This window comes from Phyllobates terribilis, unplaced genomic scaffold, assembly GCF_046119375.1.
Source record: "Phyllobates terribilis strain yellow unplaced genomic scaffold, ASM4611937v1 Scaffold_11__3_contigs__length_659146591, whole genome shotgun sequence".
Lineage (NCBI taxonomy): Eukaryota > Metazoa > Chordata > Amphibia > Anura > Dendrobatidae > Phyllobates > Phyllobates terribilis.
Window position 1 is genome coordinate 135,409,190 of NW_027362771.1, and position 24,855 is coordinate 135,434,044.

Below are 24,855 nucleotides of genomic sequence, written 5' to 3' on the forward strand. Positions count from 1 at the left end.
ACAAGTGTAGCAACAGAGCATCATGGAGCCTCTGCCATGCTTCATCGTCTTTTCAGCTTATGCTTCATATTTCCTCCTCGTGACTTATCGATGATTTATAAGCATGAAAAGTTTGTTTGTTTCATTGCTCCACTTAACAGAACCTGACAACTTTTGGCAGTTTTCGTCTTTTTGACCAGTAGAGGTATATGTTTTGGAGTTCGGGCATGGAGACCTTCAGTATTTAATAAGCACCTTACTGTGCAAACTGTAACCTTGGACCTTGGTGCCTGCTGCCACTATATCTTGATGCAGATCTTTTACAGTCACTTGAGGGTTTTTGACCACCTGTCTCCTCAAGAATCTGATGGAAGCCAGTGATAGCTTCCTCTTTCTGCCACCAGGTCCAGGCAGTGTAGACAATGTTCCTTTATTTGTTTAACTTTGAACTTGCAAACGGTGTTTCCAACTAGGTCTCTAGGAATTTAGAGTGCCTTTGCTTCTTTTTGTATTCCTTTCATTACTTGTACAAGGCAATGTTCTCTTCTCTTAACTTTTTGGGCCACTTTGTTAACAACCCTAGAATATTAGTAAACTGGAGACCATTGTACATGACATATCGGATACAATTCTTCATGTACACTGCCAGAAACTGAAGTCTGACTATGCATCATGTTTGCAGCAGGTCAAAACAGTCAAAGTGTTCTTTACTAAGTACTAAACATACTTGTCTTGGAGAGGTGAAATAGTTGTAAGACTGCAAGAGTAATATTGAGTGGCATTTTGTGCTAAATTTTGAAAAAACTACTTGTTAGTAGTGTTACGCTACTGTATTTAACCCCTTAAGGCAGGGGTGGGGAATCTCAGGACCTTTTCTCCGGCCCCCAGGCAGATTCCGGAGGACCACAGTGTTCGGACCAGCAGCTGTGTTTTAACAGCTTTCGGCCCTTTAACTTCTTCTTGGTGTGCGAGCATGTGCACTTAACGTCTACTGTTGAACACTGCTGCACGTGCAATGAAAAATTACGTCCTCACGCTGGCCAGTACCAGTGTCAGGGCATATCTTGTGGGCGGAGATAGTGCACTATGCACTCCCATGCCATAGAAGAAGTCAGCGGCAGCCCCAGCGTTTCCTGTGCTGTCTATACCGCAGCCTAATGTCTCTAGTGACGTCTATACCACAGTCCCATGTCTCTCTAGTGTTGTTTATACCGCAGCCCCATTTGTCCTGTGATGTATATATCGCAGCCCAGTGTCTTTTTTGATGTATATACCGCAGCTCTATGTCTTCTGTGATGTCTATACTTGCAATACTTGAACCTGCTATCGTGTGATTGCTTGCTCTGTATATATAGCTCTAATAACGTCCTTAGGAATACGAACATGGCAGTGACAGGGGCCCTAGCAATGCATCAGCACCTTGTGAACGTTTTACTGGAGGCTATCGGTTTCCCAGAGCATACACTTGAGCTGGATCACACCGCTTAAATGTTGCTGTCTGTCACGTTATGCTTGGCGCCCCTGCACTCTGTCCCCTCTCTCTCAGTGCAGGGACCACAGTCTTACTCACCACCTCAGCGCTGTCCCCGGCGCGCTCCTGCTTCCTGAGTCCGGCGTCGCAATTCCCAGCGGCGTCTAGTGCGCTCCCCACTCTTAAAGGGGCAAGCCGCATATGCTAAATGCTCTCAGTTGGTTGCTGAGAGGCATTTAGCATAAGCAGTACAGCTGCAAGTAGCTGGGAGGCATCTTGTGTAAAAGACTCCCTCTCCCTTAGGAAGTCGCCGAAGCAACAGCTTTCATTAGCATGTAGTCTCCCCTACTAGTGAGTTGTTAGGTCCTGTGGTCCTAGTGTGGCCAGTGTCCTGTACCCAAATCCCTGGTCCTGGTGTGGCCAGGTCCTGAACCCGAATCCCTGGTCCGTGTGCTGCCAGTGCCTGAACATTGTTTACTGGTCCTGGAGCGGCCAGTCCTGTTCCCATAGTTCCCTGGTGAGTACCTAGTAGAACCCTTTTTTGAAAGTATGACAGCTTGTAAACGCTTTGTGTAGCTAGCCAAGAGTCTTTCAATTCTTGTTTGAGAGATTTCCATCATTCCTTGGAAAATTCTTCCAGTTCTGTGAGATTCCTGGGACATCTTGCATTCACTGCTATTTTGAGGTCTAGCCATAGATTTTCAATGATTTTCAGTTCAGGGGACTGTAAGGGCCATTGTAAAACCTTCAGCTTGCACCATTTAAGGTAGTCTATTGTGGATTTTGATGTGTGTTTAGGATCATTATCCATTTGTAGAAGCTATCCTCTTTTCAACTTGAGCTTTTTTACAGATGGTGTTATGTTTGCATCAAGTATTTGTTGAAATTTCATTGAATCCATTCTTCCCTCTACCCGTGAAATGTTCCAGATGCCATTGGCTGCATCTCAACCCCAAAGCATGTTTAATCCACCTCCATGCTTAATGGTTGGCGAGATGTTCTTTTCCTGAAATTCTGTGCCCTTTTTTCTCCACACATACTTTTGATCATTGTGGCCAAAGAGTTCTATTTTAACCTCATCGGTCCACAGGACTGGTTCCCAAAATGCATCAGGCTTGTTTAGATGTTCTTTTGCATACTTCCGACTCTGAAATTTATGGTGAGAACGAAGGAGAGGTATTCTTATGATGACTCTTCCATGAAGGCCATATTTGTGCAAGTGTCTCTGAAGAATAGAACTATGTACCACAACCCCAGAGTCTGCTAAATCTTTCCAAAGGTCTTTTGCAGTCAAGCGAGGGTTCAGATTTGCCTCTCTAGCAGTCCTACTAGCATCTCTCACTGAAATTTTGCTTGGTCTTACAAACCTTATCTTGACCTCCATTGTTCCTGTTAACTGCCATTTCTTAATTACATTTCGAACTGAGGAAAGGTCAACTTGAAAACACTTTGCTATCTTTTAATAGCCTTCTTCTGCTTTGTGGGCCTCCACCATTTTTATTTTCATAGTGCTAGGCAGCTGCTTAGAAGAACCCATGGCTGCTGTTTTTTCTGAGGTTTTTTTGGCCTTTTCTAATGATGATAGTGAACAAGCCATAATCCTAACAGACTACGGTCTGAAACCTTGGTCAAAGTTATCTGAGCACACAAATCCTACGGATCCTGTGTTACTCCATGTCTGTGCCAAACCAAGTATGGTTCTTGTTGATGGAATAGGTCTCCACTTTCGCAAGTGCTTATTGAATATGACATGTTGGACACACTCATGCACAAAACAAGGCAGAGGTGGGCATACTATTGTTGCAACCTGTGCAGCCGCACAGGGACCTGAGAGATGAGGGGGCCCATTTCCACCTCCAAATCAGGTGAAATTGTGCTTTTATGATGAGATATTGGGCTACAGAGGGTCCATATATTGTGCTTGCGTAGGGTCTGCCTGTGTCCGCTCCTGAAACAGAGTTCTGTTTTTTGTGGCCTGCTCATATAAAAATACAGATAATTAGAAAAGGTATAATGGCACATTTTGTGATGAAATGACAGTACTCTATGGTATTTTATGATTGTCTTTACTTGGGAAAAAAACAATTGGTAAAGTTATCTATGTTCATGTATGCATATTAAATAATCATAGAAATGTTTTCTTTGTGTGCCTCACGCTCATCCTTGCACCTCCCAACTCCTCACTATCTGTGAGAACATGTCTGGTTAGGTTAGGTGCTGCTGAATTACTTTTTAACCTGACATGAGAGCATTAAACCACCGTTTCTTTTATATAGCATATACTTTGTCAGCCATCTTTCTGTTCATTCTGTGAAATGGTAGGGGACGTAATAAATAAAATAGAGTCCATTGTGACTAGTAGAGGAGATGAGCTACAACAATATACACATCTTGCTTTATGTTGTATGTATTGTAACCATTTGGATAAAACTTGACATTATTTTCAATTTCTATTGCAAGCCCCATTTTTTCTTATTTCTGTGACTACAATGCAATTGTATGGCATTTAGGCATTTATGGCGTTTAGGTTTACAATGGGAAATGCCATATTCACGCATGATGTTTCCTCTCTCCTGAGTGCTGACTGTAGATAAAAGAGAACCTCTATTATTCCGATAGGTACAGGTCCCATTTTCTGTTCTACTATCTATTAGGTATTTAAGCCATATCATTTTGATATTCCAGATAAATCTCAGATGGTAATATCCCTATAAGTTTTCTTGTAGTCCTTGGGAGTGATTCAGCATGGCAGTGAAACCCTCAGACCAGAAAAGCTTGTGGTCCCCTGCTATAGAGTATATATAAATCCCATACAGTGTCATATATAACAGTACATGAAATCAGTAGTGGTAAGTGGTGGGCACATGTACTGGTTTAGCACTATGAAGAGTTCGCTTCAGTTTATTACTAGTTCAGTGTTATTTGCATTTTGTCTACTGAAAGTCCACTACATCATACATTTTATTGAACACACTATAACGAGTGTGTATAATAATTCAATTATATATTAATGTTTTGTCTGTTGTAGACATGGATGGATCAATTTCACATCCTCATATTTTATTACTTGGACATGGGATTATTTCCCTCAGACACTTTTGACTAATGGGATATTAAAAATTATGAAGTTGTTGAATTCAGCTTTGACTTTATTCATGCAGTGCTTACTAATGAACTTGAAATAACCCCTTGATACCTGCTAAGGAATTAACTGTAAAATTTTCCAATCGACTATGTACTTTCATGTGCAGCCAGCGATAACACCATCAAACCCAAGAACTAAGCGGTTGTGTTTTACAAATGAAACCCAAGGATCAGTTCTTTTGCTCCTAGGGGAACAAATTTTTCACTGCATCCATGATTAATGCATACTCTTAAGTGCCTAAATATTCACTAGGAAGTTTTCACTAAATGAAATATTGACTCAGGCATTCAACATGTGAGAAACAGCTGGAAAAAACTACTGTTGAGATACCCTAACTCCCAGATATATTTCTTAACACATTTATCAACTTGATTTGGCACCCATTTTATTTAGAACTACTCAACACTGGTTTGTACAGTATTTTTCTTTGTGGATATATTGGCTTCACTCATCAACATCTTCTTTAAAGTGAAATTTGATCTAATTTTTATATCTGGTTGTATAAATCCCTCTGATCATTTTACAAGTATAAAATCCTGCTCTTCTGATAAAACTAGTTATGATAATATTCTCTTGATATAAAAATAGAAAAAAAAATGTCGAGGGACTGTTGTTTTTTGACAGATTTTCTGCTAGATTAAAAGTTATACTTGCATTTGAAAAAGCTGTAGAAAAAAAGAAATAGAAAGGTATTGACTACAATAATTTTTTTATCTTCCAATCCTAATCTTTGTTTCATACTGAAGTAGAGCGGTTTACTGATAGTTTGTCTGATAATCAAGTTCTGTTTCAAAGCTCTTTAATTCCTTCTCAAAATATTAGACACACATCGTGAGCGGGAAGTACATGCCACAACTTTCTGTACTGATGCGTTACAATGATCGAAAGGACACAAGATCTGTGCTTGTATGAGTAACATATGAGGCTAATTGTGACTGACATCCGGGCTCCTGTATGGGCCAGGATTGGAGATAACTCTTATCTCAACCTTTTATACATTTTAGATGCCACAGTCCATGCTGATTGCTGCATCTAAGTAGTTTACAGAGGGGAATTGGCTTAAGTTTGTTAGCTGTAATTAAGCAGTTGTCTTGTCAAATCCCTAGTGGGCCTGTGAAAAAAAAAGATATGCTAGATAGAAGGCTAAAAATATTTAAAGGGAATCTGTCACCAGGTTTTTCCTACCTCATCTGAGAGCAGCATAATGAAGGTGCAAAGACCCTGATTCCAGCGATGTATCACTTTGTTTACTGGGAGCAACAGTTGTGACACAATCAGAGTTTTTAGATGTAGCATGTAGTGGAGCTCAGAAAGCAAACCCCACCCATATCACAGCTTTCTTGACAGTAAGCTGCTTATCAGAAGAGGGGGCGCGGTCAGACCACTTGGTATGAGGAAGCTAGTCTGGCCAGTGATAATCTCCTGGTAATAAAACTTTCATTGTACGGAAACAGAACACAGAGTAATAAGTAAGATATCGCTAAAATTAGTGTCTCAGCCCCTATCTCATGCTGTCCTCAGATTGCATAGCAAAAACCTGAATGATTCCCTTTAATAAGAAAACCAAAAATGTTTATTGCTTTATTAAGTAAAGTAAAAGCTAATGCAAATGTTTTTGTAACAACCTTAACCCCTTACTGGCCTGGGGCATATTAGTACGCCCCAGGCCATCACCCCCGGTTCAGTGAGGGCTCTGGCGGTGAGCCCGCACTGAACCGGGCACATGTCAGCTGATTATTACAGCTGACATGTGCCCGGAACAGCCACGGGTGGAATCGCGCTCCACCCGCGGCTGTTAACCAATTAAATGCCGCTGTCAATCTCTGACAGCGGCATTTAACAGCGCCGCGCCAGAAGCGCGTCACTTACCCCGCCCATCGGTGACCCCGTCACGTGATCGTAGGTCACTGATGGGTGGGCATGACAACCCTGGGTCTGCAGCAGACCCCAGTGGTTGTCATGTAAAGATCGCTATGTGGTCGGCGCTCATAGCACAGGAGTATTTCTGCTACATATAGGTGATCTGTTCATCACCTCTATGTAGCAGAGGAAATCAGACAGTTGCTGCTTCTCGTCTCCTATGGAGACTATTGAAGCATGCAAAAAGTGTAAAAAAAAAAAAGTGTAAAAAAAATGTTTTTGAAAATATTAAAAAAATAAAAAAATATATAAAAGTTTAAATCACAACCCTTTTGACCCATTCAAAATAAAATGATAAAAAATAAACCCCACATACACATATTTGGTATTGCCGCGTTAAAAATCGCCCGATCTATCAATATAAAAAAAGAATTAATCCGATCGGTAAACGGCGTAACGAGAAAAAAATTCCAAACGGCAGAATTAAGTTTTTTTGGTTGACGCAACATTGCAATAAAATGCAATAACGGGCGATCAAAACATCGGATCTACCCCAAAATGGTGTCAATAAAAACGTCAGCCCAGCGCTCAAAAAATAAGCCCTCATCTTGCCACAGATCCCGAAAAATGGAGACGCTACGGGTCTCGGAAAATGGCGCCATTGTTTTTCTTTGTAAGCAAATTTTGGATTTTTTTTTCACCACTTAAATAAAAAAGAACCTATACATGTTTGGTGTCTACGAACTCTTAATGACCTGGAGAATGATAATGGCAGGGTAGTTTTAGCATCCAGTGAACGTGGAAAGAAAAAAAAAACAACTGTGGAATTGCATTTTTTTTGCAATTTCACCGCACTTGGAATTTTTTTCCCGTTTTCCAGTACACGATATGGTAAAACTAGTAATGGCGTTTAAAAGTACAACTCGTCCCGCAAAAAGTAAGCCCTCACATGGCCATATTGCCCAAAAAATAAAAACGCTTTGGCTCTGGGAACAAGGGGAGCAAAAAACGAAAATGCAAAAATGGAAAATCCCAAGGTCGTAAAGGGGTTAATCATAAACTTATCACATTTTTTAACCAATATAGTAAACCTGTAATTGATTTCTTTGCTGATCTTTCTCCAAAAAAAGAGATTTAAGAGACTAAAAAGTCATATGAATCCCTAAATTGTACCAATAAGACCCATAGCCCATCTCTTAATAAGCAAGTCCTCCCAGTGCTTTGTAGATGAAAAATAAGTGTTATGCAGAGTTTATACTACATGTTGAAAAACTGAAATAGTTAAAACTTTTAACCATTTCCGCCAACAAATAATTTAGTTATAAACCATTGAAAAATTCAACCCATTTTGTAAGAAAACCCCCTATAGCAATGTTTATTTAAAAAAAAAAGTTATGGTTCTCCTAATGTGGCAATGAAAAAAACTGAATAATGTGCCATGTCGTAAATGCCAAAACTGGCTGTAGCGGTAAGAGGTAAACGTTTTCAACAGTAAATTACATGGTAGTCACCTTTCTAGGTTCCTCAACCAAGAATGAAGACATTTGGAGCATATGTGGAAGCCTTTCGTCATGTAGGAAAACCAGTTCAGAAAAAGGAGCAGTTGTCAGTACCAGAGAAATCAAGTGTCTGATAGTTTAGAAAATAAATGAAGTGATTGTATTTGGTGCAATAAACCTAAATTCATCAGATTTCTATCGGAGGTATACAGTGTTATGGGAGCATTTTCAGTTGCATAACTAGCAAAGTGTTTTCCAAACTCCGTCCTCACGGCCCCCAACAAATCATATTTTCAGGACTTCTTTAGTATTACACAGGTGATGGAATTATCTTCAAGGCATCAGAGACTGCCACAGGTTCTCTCACCTGTGTAATACTAAGGGAATCCTGAATACATGATGTGTTAGGGGCTGCAAGGACGGGGTTTGGGAAGCACCGCTCTAGCTGAAGGTTGTGACATATGTTTCTATATGGGAAGACTCAGCTGGTAGCATTTTCAGTAAACTGTTTTTTTTTTCTTTGGAGTGGTGTTCCTATTTGTTTTGTTTTTTTATTGCCACAATAAAGCTAAAATTAAAATTGGTTTTGAAATGTACAGTATTAATGAATATGTATTTTGAAATATTGAACTTGAAATACGTCATTGTGTTGCGTCTTATTTATTTTAGTCTCAATTTACAAAAAACTTTACCTGCGTTGAGTTTCCTGAATGATGATGAAATAAAGGCTGAAGATAAAGAAAGCCACAATGCACCTTCAGGAAGCTTCTTGGCACTATGTCAGCACCAAATTTCCAATATTGGCAAACTCTGGCATATAGTAAATGGCGAGGAGAGGTATGTAGTAACATCGTAAGGAAAAATATTAGTGATCATTGATGCTTATCCATAGTCTTTGAACATTTTTGTCTCTTTTTTTTTTTTTTTCTTTACAGGCTATCGTCTTCTTTAGACAAACTGGGAATATACTGTAGCTCACTAAAAGAAATATTAGAAATCAGTAATGTATATAGATATGCACATGAGTATGGCGATACAGACATTGCTGAAAGAGAAGATCCAGAGATTCTTAGAGACAATGAAAGTCAAGTAGGACTTGAGAGAAGGCAGCTTAGTAGTCCTATTATTAATGGTCCTCACGAAGATAAAAATAGAGACACAAAACAGATCACCTTCCAACCAGCTCAGTATGTGCATGAGCGCTCCTCTACGAAAGCCAACAGTAGAGTAGGCATGAGAAATCCACCTCGGCAATCAGAGATGTCAACTAAAAAAGTACATTCTAGAGAAGCGTGAGTAGCACCTCTTTCATCATACAGTGTCCTCCTCAACCGGTTTGCAGTTTTTAATACTCTTTACGATAATCTTCATAAATGAATACTGGAGATAATTTAATTCTTTCATAAATTCCACCATTATTTAACATTTCCAAATTATAAGCATTGTTTGACTAATTTTAAAATATCGTTGTTTGACTTGACTCTCAATTTAACAGCTTATCAAGAAAAGGGGATAGATTTGTCCAAACCTGTGTGACGGCAGTCCACATATTGCATGAAAGGTCATCATTCCTTTTACTATGAGCTCTCTCGCATTGCAAACAAATTTAATGCAGTATCTACTTGTGGAATATAAACTACTTTGAAAGTACCTCCTAGGAGATGTCGCTATCTTATAAATTACGGTCTTTTATGAGCCTTTCAAAACGACCAGGGATAAATGCTAAGGCAGATATCTCACTACAGACAGCCTATTTTGGGGTGTTTGTTCCTCTTCTATAGAGCACAGTCTTGCTAGTTGAGTGCGACGCCTTTGAAGCAATGTGGGGGAAGAACTGATTCTCCTTTAGGAGACCATCTGAGTGTGCCTTCATAGAGGCAATGCTTCATGGGAGAAAAGTATGCAAATTGGCTCTCTGGCGGAACATAAGGAACAAAGTAAGCTGTCTGAAGATGAGTTTCTGGCTTCTGGCCCTTCAAAATAACGAGCGCTCGGAGAAAAGAATGCACACTTGTTGTGAGCAAATCAGTTTCTGTTTATTCACTGAGAATGCTACCTCTTATACCATTTACAAACAATGTAACTTAATGTAACTCATGTAGCCCCACCCCCTTAACCCTTGTCATGATGACATTATTTATCGTGTGCACATGTTTTTGCAATGATCATTTTTTATTTTTCCTAGAGAGCTGTTTGCATGCTTTGTACCCATGTAGCATTGCCCGTAAAGCTACCTACTGAACTGCTCTCTTTATCCCCTTCACCACCTGCCCATTTTCCTTTTTTCATTCTTGAGTTTTTTCCTCCCCTTATTCCAAGAGCTATGATTTTATTTTTCCGTCAATATAGTCGTATGATGGGTTGTTTTTTGCGGCAAAAGTTGTCGTTTTCAATGACTTGATCAATTTTACCATATAATGTACTGGAAAATGTGAAAAAATTTCCAAGTGCAGTGAAATTGCCAAAAAAGTACTATTTGAAAACAAGGTCAGTACGCAGATACCAAACATGTATAGGTTTTTTTTTATATCTAAGTTGTGAAAAAAATGTGGAAATTTGTATGAAATTTTTTTTTTTTGCTTTTGTCGCAATTTTCTGAGACCCGTAACATTTTAATTTTTCAGGATCTGGGGCCGGGTGAGGGCTCATTTTTTGTTCCCTGAGCTCATGTTGTTACTGATACCATTTTGGGGTAGATATGATGTTTTGATCGCCTCTTATTGCATTTTATTGCAATGTTGCAGCGGCCAAAATAACTTAATTCTGGCGTTTCGATTTTTTCTCGTTACTCTGTTTACCAATCTGGTTAATTTATTTTATATTTTGATAAATCGGACATTTCTGAATGAAGCGATATGAAATGTGTATTTTTTATTGTTTTATTTTCAATGAGGCAAAAGGGTGATTTGAAATTTTGTGGGTTTTTTTATTTATTTTTTCATATTTTTAAAAAATATATATATTTTTTAAACTTTTTACTTTATTTAATAGTCCCCAAGCCTCCAGTCGCTTGTGCTATACATAGCAATGCTATGCTTCAGCACTGCTATGTATAGCAGAAATCACAATCTACTATGAACGCCAGCCACGGGCCGGCATTCACAGGAGGATTGTAATGACAGGCACGGAGTCTTCAGCAGATCCCCGGCTGCCATAACAACCCATTGGTGCCCCATCATAATGTGACAGGGGCACCAATGGGCAGGATGAATGACATACTTCCGCCTGGCGCATGTTATATCCCACTGTCAGTGATTGACCGCAGGATTTAACTGGTTGACAACCGTGGCCGGAGCACCACTCCACCCCCAGCTGTTAAAGGCACATAATGGCTGACTAAATCAGCTGTCATGTCTTGGGAAAGGTGCTGGCTTTATTTTATTTATTTTTATCCTGAGTATAGGCCATCAAGATCTGATTGGTAGCAGTGCGACATCCAGCACTCCCGCTGATCAGCTGTTATCGGCGATGGTGTTGGGCAAAATTTCTCGGATGCTGCTCTACCAAATGAATAGGGGGTGGATCTCTATTACCCAGCCTCAGCCATTATCATTTGTGGTCCAGCAGCATTCGAGAAGTTCATCCTTTCGTCAGTAACAGCTGATCACACAGTAGCAGATGAGTGTCACACACCCACCCATCAGATATTGTTGGCCTATCCTAAAGATAAAAAAGTAGTGGTCAAATCCTTTAAAATAAAGAAAGTACTGTTAAACAATTTCTTTCAATTTCAACATCTTTTGAAAATAGTTCATAATATAAAGCCTAATAAATCAGTGTGCAGGAAAACAGAAAAAAAAATCCAAGTGGGATGAATTGGGGAAATAATGCAATTCTGCCATGATTTTTTGGGTTTCATTCATTCATTCAGTCTGTGGTAAAAATGACCTTGAAACATAATTCTCCAGCTCAGTTCGATACCAAACTTGCAAAGTATTTTTTAGTTTAAATTCAATAGTTTCAATTTGGGATACTTACAATGTTTTGATCTTTTTTTTTTTTTCCTTTTATGGAGGAGTGGTGACCAAAAAAATGCAATTCTGGCTTTTTTTTTTGTTGTGGCTTTTACCGTATGGGTTAAATAATTTTATATTTTGACAGATTTTAACTTTTATAGACATTGAGATACCAAATATGTTTATTTTTTTCATTTTTTTTTTAATATTTAAAAAAAATTTTTTTTTGTACTTTTAGCTTTTTTCTTAGTCTCCTTAAGGGATTTGAAGCTGCCATTGTCCGATTGCTTACACTATATACTGCAACACTACAGCATGTGACTGAGTTCCACAGTAATATCAAGATAGCAGCCACAATTGCCTTTATCAGGTATCCAGCTGCTATTTTACTCCATTTGTGCCCTACAATCGCGTCATGGGGCACCAGTATGTGCTAGTGCACTTTTTAAATGGACAGCAGCAGTTAAATGGTTAACAGCAGCAGTTGGAGCTAAGCTCCAGCCACTGCTGTTACATACGTCTACCACGTGTAGATAGAGCTGAGCTCCAAAGCCCCTTTCACACGGGCACCCAGCAGAACCTATACGTCATTTTGCATTAAGATGTTAATACTAATGCTGCAAGGCTATTTTTTCCTCCCTGCAGTTTTTTCTGTTGATAACTATCTTATTTCTGTAATTTGATAAGCTGAAAATACCAATAAGATGTGTCCGTTTAAAGAAGTTTTCTGAGATCACATTATTGATGGCCTATTCTTATTGAATGGGACAATGCTGCAATATCCAGCACAATTGCTACTAGCCCTGCAGCCACATCATACATCTGATCAGCAGGGGTATCAAGAATCAGACACCCACCCTTCTAATATTGATGGTCTATCCTAATGATCCAGTAAAACCCTTTCATACAATTTTGGCTCACAAATAAAAATAAAAAAAATCTATAATTAAATAAGATATTATGTATTGGATGTTTTCTGAATTCATATTCATGACTTGTCTTTTTACACAAGTGCTGCAGTTCTTATCCAATCTCACTGGCGAGGGTATGTAATCCGGAGGGATATCCATTATTATACAAAGCTTCATGAGGCTGCCTCTGTTATACAGACAGCATGGCGTCATTATTACAGCAGAAAAAAATCCTTGCATAAGAAATGTGCAAATTCCAAGACATCAGAGATCAAACAAGAGGCTGCCGCAGTAATACAGGTAAATTTAATATAATAAATATATTTTATAATAAAACATAATAGGTAATATAATATAAAATATTAAAGGGGTGGTCTGGCACTTAAATTTCCTTTCCAAATATCTATATTTACACTCTAACTACATTTATAATTAGCTTTATTATACAATACCCTACACTTCTCCCCATCTATCTAATCCTTAAATGTGATTTATTTACTTATTTTTTTATGACATTTCGTTTGACAGGAGTCTCAAACAGGACATCACTGGAGGCCGGGGCTGCACTCGTTTCTCTACAGATTTTATTGCTTCTCCTGGAACAGGACGTCATCAGGGGGTGGCGCTGCAGTTACTTACTACAGTCTCTTGCATCACCCACCTCTGAAGATGTCCTGGATCCTTGGTGATAGAAGCTGTGGGAGAGGTGAGTTCAGCGTCTGGACTCTGCTTCTTTCTCCCCCACACCATCTTCTAACTGTGAAACAAGACATAGTCAGGGGATGAAAATAGAAGCAGTGAATGACACCAGCACTGTCCCTCTGCTTCTAGCACTGCCTTCAAACAAATCAGGGGGCGGTGATCAAAGCAGTATGACACCACCAGTCCCCGTTGTTGACAATTTATTTGAGGGTGGTGCCGGTGTCCTTCACTGCTTTTATCTCTGTCCCCCTGATGACATTTTGTTTCACAGTTAGAAGCTGCGGTGGCGGGGATAGAAGCAGAGTCCCGACACTGCACTCACCTCTCTAACCCTTTAATGTTTTTGTACTTATGTTTCAGTGAGCGTAAATGAAAAGGGGGATGTTTGAGGGATGATATATTTTTTCTTCTTTTTTTTTAGTTAGAAATTCTATTCCGCTTTGCAAAATTCCTATAATATGGAACCTTATATCAGAAATAGTTGTGTGTAATGGTAAAATGACTTTGTCAGGTATTTTGTTATTTTTGGCCCCTCGGCAGTGGATCATACCACATCGTGTATATGTGCTGGCACTGAAGATGTAGCACTACAGAAAAAGATGCTGGTGTTCAACATTACCAAGGATGCAAAAAATGAAAATAAATGACCTCCCATCTATGAACTAGAGCCGCAAGCTGCTTTGTAAGAGCAGTTCCAACTATAGAAGACTTGATCTGTTCATCTGCTACAGTTATCTGAATAGTTTCCCTGAAATACTACAATTTATGTATTTAATCAAGAAGCTACACATATAGTAAAATAAAAAATATAGGCCACTGTGCTGACACCTAGAATTAAATAACTCAGTTGACGCGACGTTATGGTTAGTGCTGGCAGTAAGGAATAATGTCAAGTTCTTTCTGTCAAAAGTCATGTTCATAACTCCTATAGACCATAATGGAGGGACTCCTATTCTTGTTTGCCGTTTTGTGGCCATCTTATGCCCAACAGGGACCTCCGATCGACCAGTAGCTAAGGTCCTATCAGACATTTGACTGTATATGGCCAGAATACCCTGTTCCTACTACTATTTAGCCCCTGATAATTTACAGTGCCTACAAGTAGTATTCAACCCCCTGCAGATTTAGCTGGTTGACACATGCGGAATTAACTTGGCATTGTGACATTTGTACTGTAGATCAGCCTGGAAGTGGGAAATGCACTGCAGCAAATTTTTTTTTTTTTTTTTTTTTTAAAACGTTAAAAGTTAATTCAGAGTGTCATTTATTATTCAACCCCTCAAACCACAAGAATTCTGTTTGGTCCCCCTAAAGTATTAAGAAGTAGTTCAGGCACCAAGAATAATGAGCTTCACATGTGTGAATTAAAGATCTCTTTTGACAGCCTTTTCTGACTATTTAAGACCCTCCCCAAACTTGTGAACAGCACTCAGACATGGTCAACATGGGAAAGACAAAGGAGCATTCCAAGGCCATCAGAGACAAGATCGTGGAGGGTCACAAGGCTGGCAAGGGGTACAAAACCCTTTCCAAGGAGTTGGGCCTACCTGTCTCCACTGTTGGGAGCATCATCCATAAGTGGAAGGCTTATGGAACTACTGTTAGCCTTCCACGGCCTGGACAGCCTTTGAAAGTGTCCTCCCGTACCGAGGCCAGGCTTGTCCGAAGAGTCAAGGCTAACCCAAGGACAACAAGGAAGGAGCTCCGGGAAGATCTCATGGCAGTGGGGACATTGGTTTCAGTCAATACCATAAGTAACGTACTCCACCGCAATGGTCTCCGTTCCAGACGAGCCCGTAAGGTACCTTTACTTTCAAAGCGTCATGTCAAGGCTCGTCTACAGTTTGCTCATGATCACTTGGAGGACTCTGAGACAGACTGGTTCAAGGTTCTATGGTCTGATGAGACCAAGATCGAGATCTTTGGTGCCAACCACACACGTGACGTTTGGAGACTGGATGGCACTGCATACGACCCCAAGAATACCATCCCTACAGTCAAGCATGGTGGTGGCAGCATCATGCTGTGGGGCTGTTTCTCAGCCAAGGGGCCTGGCCATCTGGTCCGCATCCATGGGAAGATGGATAGCACGGCCTACCTGGAGATTTTGGCCAAGAACCTCCGCTCCTCAATCAAGGATCTTAAGATGGGGCGTAATTTCATCTTCCAACAAGACAACGACCCAAAGCACACAGCCAAGAAAACCAAGGCCTGGTTCAAGAGGGAAAAAGTCAAGGTGTTGGAGTGGCCTAGTCAGTCTCCTGACCTTAACCCAATTAAAAACTTGTGGAAGGAGCTCAAGAATAAAGTCCACATGAGACACCCAAAGAACCTAGATAACTTGGAGAAGATCTGCATGGAGGAGTGGGCCAAGATAACTCCACAGACCTGTGCCGGCCTGATCAGGTCTTATAAAAGACGATTATTAGCTGTAATTGCAAACAAGGGTTATTCCACAAAATATTAAACATAGGGGTTGTATAATAATTGACCCACACTTTTAAAATTTAATAAAATTCAACTGAGCAACATAACTTTTTGGTTTGTAAGATTTATGCTTCTGTTCATAAAACCTACTCTCGTTTGCAGTTTGAAGGCTCTAACTTATTTGCATCTTATCAAACCTGCTAAATCTGCAGGGGGTTGAATACTACTTGTAGGCACTGTATATAAACTGAAGAGTTTACAATCTGTTCTTTTCTCTTTTTATTTATTTTGTCTCTTTTTCATCCATACATGAACCTTTTAACTTACCTACAGACTTAATTGACTGTCTTGAACTAAGAGATAGAGGAGAACATTTTGCTCAGTTGCTCTATTCTTGCCAGCATATTGACCGCTGGATCATTGCCATTCTTGGAATTTTTTTGTGAATTATGTTAGATGCTGTGTTTTTATTTCTCTTAAGAACACCACAATGGTCCTATTTACAAGTGGCACGTTTCTTTTTTTCACGGTTTATTTTTAAAATATAAGAAGGATGCCTCCGATATATGCCGAAAAGCCAAAATCTGCCCGTAGCTCAGTTCTATAAATAGCTAGACACTCTTAACACTACAAGTTTTAGACAAGAGGTTGTTTGAGTCTCACTAATTTGGATGTTAAAGGTTGCAAGTACACACTTTGCTTTCTCTTTGTATCATCTTTTCCCCGAGGCTCTTAAACACCCTAAAGGAATTGTCAAATTATTAATTAGTTGACCCAAGCTGCATGCAGTGAGGGGAGTTCAAGAATTCCTTTCTGCTTACTTGAAGAGACCCTCTTGGGTATTCTTAGCCTCAGACACATGCAGGCATTTAATTTGTCTTGTAGTTTTAGATGTCACATAAAGTTCAGAAAACAGATCATTGAGCTATTAAACAAAGCTCTGAGATGTTTTATCTGCCTAATGGGATAACATTGTGAATCTGTATTTGCAGATGATCTACAATTCTTCTATGACATCTGTTGATTTTTTTTTAGGCAGCTTGGAAAGGATTCTTTTTACGAAAAAAATTAGCTGCTGCTTTTGCTGGTATTGATAGAGAAGAGTTGGAAGACGACTTTGAAGAAGTGAATTTGGATGAGTTTTCATTTGATGAAGTAAGAAATGCTAAGTAATCAAAATGCATGTTTGTCCTAAATATATATTTTTGAAAACATCTAGCATGATCATGTATTAATTGTGACATCAGTGTTTTAATAAATTTATCCCGTGTTTATTAACCCCTTTTCGGCAACCGCCAAATAGCTCCTGAGCTCACACCATATGCGCTCATCTGTTAAGACCAAAGACCAGTCCATACAAGATGGGAACTGGTTATCGAATGCACACATATGGAGAGAGTTCAGGAACTGAGCCCACACTGTACAAAATGGGATCTGGCTATGGGATGCGCACATGTGGAGAGAGTCAGAAACTGTGCCCACTCTATTCAAGATGGGAGCTGGCTATCAGATGTGCACATATGAAGGGAGTTCAGGAACTGAGCCCACTCTATTCAAAATGAGAGCTGGCTATCAAATGTGCACATATGGAGATGGTTCAGGAACTGAGCCCACTCTATTCAAGATGGGAGCGGGCTATCAGAAGTGCACATATGGAGAGAGTTCAGGAGCTAAGCCCACTTTATACAAGATGGGAGCTGGCTATCAGATGCGCTCATGTGGAAAGAGTTCAGGAGCTGAGCCCCCACTATACAAAATGGGAGCTGGCTATCGGATGCGCACATGTGGAGAGAGTTCAGCAACTGAGCCCACTCTATACAACATGGGAGCTGGCTATCGGATGCACACATGTGGAGAGCGGTCAGGAACTGAGCCCACTCTATAAAAGATGGGAGCTGGCTATTAGATGTGCACATATGGAGAGCGTTCAGGAACTGAGCCCACTCTATACAAGATGGGAGCTGGCTATTAGATGTGTACATATGGAGAGAGTTCAGGAGCTGAGCCCACTCTATACAAAATGGGAGCTAGCTATAAGATGTGCACATGTGGAGATCAGTCAGGAACTGAGCCCACTCTATACAAGATGAGAGCTGGCTATCATGCGCACACGTGGAGAGAGTTCAGTCGCTGAGCCCACTGTATACAAGATGGGAGCTGGCTATCAGATGTGCACATATGGAGAGAGTTCAGGAACTGAGCCCACTCTATACAAGATGAGAGCTGGCTATCATGCGCACACGTGGAGAGAGTTCAGTCGCTGAGCCCACTGTATACAAGATGGGAGCTGGCTATCAGATGTGCACATATGGAGAGAGTTCAGGAACTGAGCCCACTCTATACAAGATGAGAGCTGGCTATCAGATGTGCACATGTGGAGAGCAGTCCGGAACTGAGCCCACTGTATACAAGATAGGAGCTGACTATCACATGTGCACATGTGGAGAGAGTTCAGGAACTGAGCCCACTCTATACAGATTAAGAGGACCAAAGAAACAAGTATGCCACCCATACAGAGCATGTATATAAAAACTGCATAATTAGTGCAGTGATATCAAATTGCTGAGAGTGTAGTAATATAAAAAGTTCTGGGTAGTGTTAAGGGACCAAATAATACATATCAAGTAGGCAACCAGGGTCCCACTGCCCCCAACGCACATTTTGCAGAGAAATGCTTCGTTGAGAGGTCACCGAAACGGAAGCATTTACAGTGTATATGTATATTCATATCCGATATCCAGTTTCAATCTTGTATGGTGTATGCTTACCTCAAAAGTTTGTGCCATATCTGCACACCTGATATTCGGCTGTTGTCAAAAAGAAGTTAATAAACTTAATAAAAAAGTTGCAAAGTAAGAATGCCTTCAAAAATAGAAGTGATAGTTTATTTTTATCAATTAATACAATGCTAGTGAACAAAAGAGAAATTTAAATCCAAATCATTGTTTGGCGTGACCACTATTTGCATTTGGGAAGAGTCAGATGTCCGTATAACTCAGACGAGGATCACATTGCAATGTTTGGACTGACCGTCGGCTCTTCTGACACAAGCATGACACCATGCATTTCTATGCAGCTGTCATGCTTGGGTCACAAGAGCCGATGGCCAGTCTAAGCATTTCCTTGCGATCCTCATATGAGTTATACCGCCATCCGACTCTTCAATTCAATGCAGCATGAAATCATGTATTCTTCTAGGTACACTTGCACACAGTTTTTGAAGGAACTTGGTAGTGAGGTTGTTCCAAACATCTTGGAGAATTAACCACTGCTCTTCTGTGGATGCAGGCTTGTGCAAATCCTTATATCTTTTCATGTAATCCCAGAAAAACTCGATGATTTTGAGATCAGGGCTCTTTGGGGGACATATTATCACTACTAATATAAATTTGTAGCCAATCAGGCGCCTCCTTGATTGTATTTGCATGATGGATATGTTTCTGCCTATATTTCTTAGCACTGAGGATACCAAGAAATGGCAACATTGAAAACAGAAGTCGCATTAGTCAGCTGAGGAAACGAAATGCAGTAGATGAAAGACACATCATGACTATTTCCCTTCGAAATTGGAAGATGTCCTGCAGTGCCATCAGTTCAGAACTGCCAGTAAGCAGTGGGACCCAGCTACACCCATCTATTCTGAAAAAGTCAGGCCAAAAGTGGACTTCATGGACGAATTGTGGCTTTAAAGCCATACCTTCGACACGGAAACAAGGCCAAGTAATTTAACTTTGCACAAAACATAGAAACTGAGGTGAAATAAAATGTCAGAAGGTTCTCTGGACTGATGAGTCAAAACTTAACATATTTGGTTGTAACAGAAGCAGTTTGTTCACTGAAGGGCTGGTTTAGGGTGCTTCAGTAATGAATATCTGCACAGTGACATATGGTGGAGTTTCCTTGCAAGTTTGGGGGCTGCATTTCAACAGAGTTGGGGATTTTGTCAAGATTAAAGGTATCCTCAATGCTGAGCAATACAGGCAGATGGATGTCCATCATACAATACCATCAGGGTGGCATCTGATTGGCTCCAAAAGTTTTATGCAACATAATAACGACCCCAAGCATAAAGCCAATGTCATTAAGAACTATCTTCCGACTAAAGAAGAACAAATAATCATGGAATTGAGGATTAGGCCCTAATAGAGCCAATTATTATTATTATTATTATTATTAATCATCGACTTTGTCTCTGATTACATGAAGAGACAGAAGGATTTGCACAAGCCTACATTCACGGAAGATCTGTGGTTAGTTCTCCAAGATGTTTGGGACAACATCCCTCCTGTGTTCTTTCAAAAACTGCATGTAAGTGTACCTTAATACGCTGGATGTCAGCTCAGTCCAGTTCCTACATTTAAAGGGGTATTCCCATCTCCAAGATCCTATCCCAATATGTAGCAGGTGTAATAATAGTAATATTAGCAAATACCTCCAATTAGAAATGTAGTATAGTATTTTTGAATCACTATGTCTCTTTCCTCATGTGCAGGCATCGCAGGACCTTGGGTATCCATGGCTACGTCCACTGACAGCTAGTTGCTTGTGGTCATAACCATGGATACCTAAGGTCCTGCAATGCCTGCACATGAGGAAAGAGACATAGCGAATCAGAAAAACTATACTACATTTCTAATCTGAATTATTTGCTAATATTATTATTATTACATCTGCTACTACATATTGGGATAGGATCTTGCCGATGGAAATACCCTTTAAAGGAAATAAACTGAGCTGATGTCCTGCTAAGGATCCTATTCGGATAATCTGTTGTATACTAGGTGACTGCCTTACTGTTATCTTTGGCCCAAAAAATGGCATCAATTTTGAATCTTGGATTATTATTTAAGCCAGATCATTTCAGTGGATTAGGCGCCAACCAGCAATCCCCTATTTTTTGCTTAGCTACTATCAAAAAAGAAATAAAGAGCAGGAATCCCTCTCTGTGTGTTGTGATATGTACTGGAGAGATCATAGCAGCTATTCTCCTCCCACCAGCTCAGAGTCTATTGAAAATTAAGAGGTGGATCCTGCAAAGGGGAAAACTTGTGAAAACACAGGCTACAAGTTGTATAATGGCCAGATATAGTATTATTTCTAATGTACACACCCAGGATAGCTTAGTCTGAAACGTTTCTGGAAAGTATGGTTACCCTTTAAGAAATTCATGTAAACGCGGGGTAAATTGCTATGTGATCTCTAAGGATAGATAGTCTTGTTCATTTGCTTTTGTACTGCACTATAACATATTGTTCCCTCATTGCTGCAATTGTTTGATTTATTAGGATTTTCATTGACTTTTTTTTTTAATTTAAGAATGTTTTCGAAAAAGACTGGGTAGTAGATCCTGCCCTTTCCCATTCTAGAGCACTACATGTCTTCAGTAAACCAGAACGACCAAAGGTAACATGTCATTGGGATGTCTTAGCCTTTCATCATCCACTGAGGTTTTTTGTGCCGCAGTGATTAATGTAGTGATTTATTGGCCTGTTTTAAGATGCCATTGACTCTGTTTCTCCCCAGCTGCTATTTCTCTTCTATTTTATATCTGTCTTTATTTTGGATTTTTTTCAACACTCTTTCACAGTAGCTTAATGTTAAAAAAAGAAAGAATGTGAAAAAACACATTTCTGATATGTGGCAGCTGCATTTCTGGCACAGTGTGAGAAATCGCTAGTTGATGTAGTATTACAAACAATGTAAATATCTACTATTAAAAACTGAGTATCTTCATGGTTACTAGAACTTTCTAACTTATATTAATGTTTTATATTCCACTATTATTTTGTGTGTCCGTTCTTGGGCGGAATTGCATCAAATGCTCTTCAATTGTGTTTATAGGTTGATATAAGATAACTCTGGCAGCTTAACCATACTTTATCGGGCAGATTTATTAACACATTTATAGCCTAAAAGAGGTGCACATTTTGCTACACAACATATTCACAATCAAATTTTTGACTTCCAATTCCTGCCGCCACATTTGAAAAGTGGTGTAAAAGTGGGCAGTCTTATCCAAGACGTTTGGGGCTACCATCTGCCTAACATATTTACTAATAAATATCATGAAAATTTGGCTTAAATTATAGCGCATGGATGCTTACTTATAGCAGATGTAGATTTTATTTTCATTGTTGTTAGCACTGTCCCAAATTTAGGTGTATACCCGCGTAATTAATCTGACACATCCTGCTCCAGTACACATTGGCTTACGAAATCTAACTTTTTATGTTTTGTTCTTGATCATGGCCAATTCACAAGCTGAAAGGTCTCAGAATTGCAATTGCAGCACAAATGTTTAGACCCATCCAACAAATGTTCTCCTGATGTTAAATGCTCAATTTGGAACTCTATACCTTGAAAGAATGAAAACAAAAATGCCCACTGTCAGTGCTAGAAATCGCAGATGTTCTGTTTTACCTCAAAGGGGTTTCCCACAAGCAAAGTACATTTTAATCAATAGATTTTGGAATAATAATAATTTCCACAATTGGATGTTTAAATAAAATGTTCCTGTGCTGAGATAATCTTATAAATGTGCCCCTGCTGTGTACTGTGTAATGGCTGTGTCTGACCGTACTGGAACATGGTCTGATCATACCACCTCATACCTGGGCGGGGGAGGAAGCAAAAGGGAGTACACAGACAACATAGGCATCGCAGCTGATTCTTTCCGTGAGATAAGGGTGCTTTCACATTGCGCTTATCTGCACGTTCGTGGGTGCCGTCAGGGCTTGTGTCCGAACCCCTCACAAAACGAACATATGCGCTAACGGGGCCATAGACTATAATAGTGCTGGCAGAGCAAATGTGCTCTGCCGAGTATCGTTTTCGGGCGCATACACCTACTGGAGGCAGACACTCAGACATAGTAGACTCCTCCTGGGTGTCCATCTCCAGTATTTCACTGCTTGTTTTAAAACAATATTTTACCTCACAAATTGAATCCTGTGTGATCCCCTGTTCTAATGTCTGTATACTCTTTTGCTTCCTCCCCTGTCCAGGAGATGTGGTATGATCAGAACGTATTCCGTACAGGGTCAGACACAGCCAATTTTTAAAATGAACTTTTGTTGGTGGGAAAACCCCTTTAAGGCACCCTCCCCCATTGGGAGGTGCCTGTTCAACATCAAGGACTTTAGAGTCTAGCTTGCCTGTAAGCTGCTAAGTCCATTGTCAGGTCCACTCCTTGCCCAAACCTGCCACCCTGGGGACTTTCTTCCTCCAAACCTGTTGTCTGAATTAGTTCCTACCTTAAACCTGCTGTAGCAGCTCCCCTTCCTTTACCAGCTGAGTCTGTATCTGTACCTATCTCTAATCTGTTGTCGCTGTGCAACATTAGTGATTAGTGTGTACACTTGCTACTTCATTGTAAGTACCCTGTGTGAACTTGGCTCTGTCTGTCCTTTGTGTGCCTGTCCTTGTATTGGTCTTGTGTGAAGTGAGTCCTGTGTCTCCTGTGGGAATCTGCAGTTCCCTGCCTGTCCGCATCCGCGGTTCCCTGCCTGTCCGCATCTGTGGTTCCGTACCTGACATCGCCAGCGGTTCCCTGCCTGTCCACACTTGCGGTCCTGTACCTCAACTGCCAGAGACCTAGTTCTTCCTGAAGCCATTCCTGTTCATCCAGTGTGACCTGGGTCCTACCGGTTCCTGTATTCCAGCTGTGCCCGCCAGCACCTGCCTACCTGTATATAAGCTGTGCCTGCCTGTATATCAGCCCATGCCTGCCGGCACCTGCCTGCATATCAGCCATGCCAGTCAGTATACCTGCTGCACCCACCTGTATCCCTGCTCTTCCTGCCAACACCTGTCGCTGCTACAGTTCCCTGTCCCCTTGGGGGTCAGCTGCCATGTACCCTAGGCCATTCCTGGTGTAGTACCTGGTCTCGCTCCCCTGGGCTCAGTTGCCGTGCATCCGGGGTCAGCCTTACTGTGACGCTTAGTCACACCCCTCCTGGCTCTCCTCTGGTCTTAGCACAGAGGGTCCACGATCCACGCTCGCGCTAAACACTCCGAGCGCGAGCTTAACAGCCCCATTGCTGCATATATCCTAATCCTGTTTTGCAGGGGAAGGGTGTTAGAACGCAAGCCCCAGTGGGACCCACGAACGTGAAAAACACAATGTGAAAGCACCCTAAAGCATATTTAAAAACAGGAAGGGAAATGTTTTACCTCTCGGAAAGCATTTGCAATCTTCTGCTGTAATGACCATATACTCTTTTGTGTCCTCCCCTGGCCAGGAGCTGTGGTTTGTTCAGACTATGTTCCCATACGTTTTTTTTCAGTGAGGCAGGTAGACGGTCCAAACTTTTATTTATATATTGACTCTTAACAATGAGCCAATGAAAAATGGATTCAACTTCAAAAGAACTCTGATGTAGAAAGTAGGTTTTCAGTGTATATAGAATGAGTATAGAGAGCATCGGGAAAAGAGTATAGAGAACACAGAGAAGGCAAAGATAGTTTATTCATTTGTCAATCAAAATGGATTATAACATGCCTAATGCTGCTCTCCAGAGTATTTTTATATACTTTATTCTCTTTGTAAGTATACAGAACTGTTTCATTTTTATTTACTTTTTACAGATGTATATCTGTGAAGAGGACAGGGAATACTCTTTGCCATGGTTCCCACATGAAGCCTGGGCTGTTTCTGAGGTTTCTGCACTAGATAGAGGACAACTATATGAAACAATCAGTCATGGTAGCAGGTAATATTATTTTACATATTACATTAACACTTAAAGGGAACTGAGCGTGCCAGAGATAGCTGAGTACAGCACTCAACTTTTCTGCCAGTCCCATGGAGATTGAATAGAGCAGTGATGAACATGTCTGGCTACTGCTCCATTCAGACAGATTCTACAGAGCCTTTTTCTCTGCTTCAATGGGAATACAAGCAGTC

At 40.4% G+C, this 24,855-nt stretch overlaps 1 protein-coding gene across 1 annotated transcript in view; it reads left to right on the forward strand.

Moving 5' to 3' along the window:
• Window positions 1–24,855, forward strand: part of LRRIQ1 (leucine rich repeats and IQ motif containing 1) — a 195,885-nt gene that overhangs the window by 92,051 nt on the left and 78,979 nt on the right. Inside the window, exons 14-19 of the mRNA XM_073651622.1 lie at window positions 8,624–8,791; window positions 8,890–9,246; window positions 12,923–13,121; window positions 16,986–17,105; window positions 21,267–21,353; window positions 24,537–24,661. Coding sequence (XP_073507723.1) covers window positions 8,624–8,791; window positions 8,890–9,246; window positions 12,923–13,121; window positions 16,986–17,105; window positions 21,267–21,353; window positions 24,537–24,661 — 1,056 coding nt within the window. The remainder of the gene's footprint in view (window positions 1–8,623; window positions 8,792–8,889; window positions 9,247–12,922; window positions 13,122–16,985; window positions 17,106–21,266; window positions 21,354–24,536; window positions 24,662–24,855) is intronic.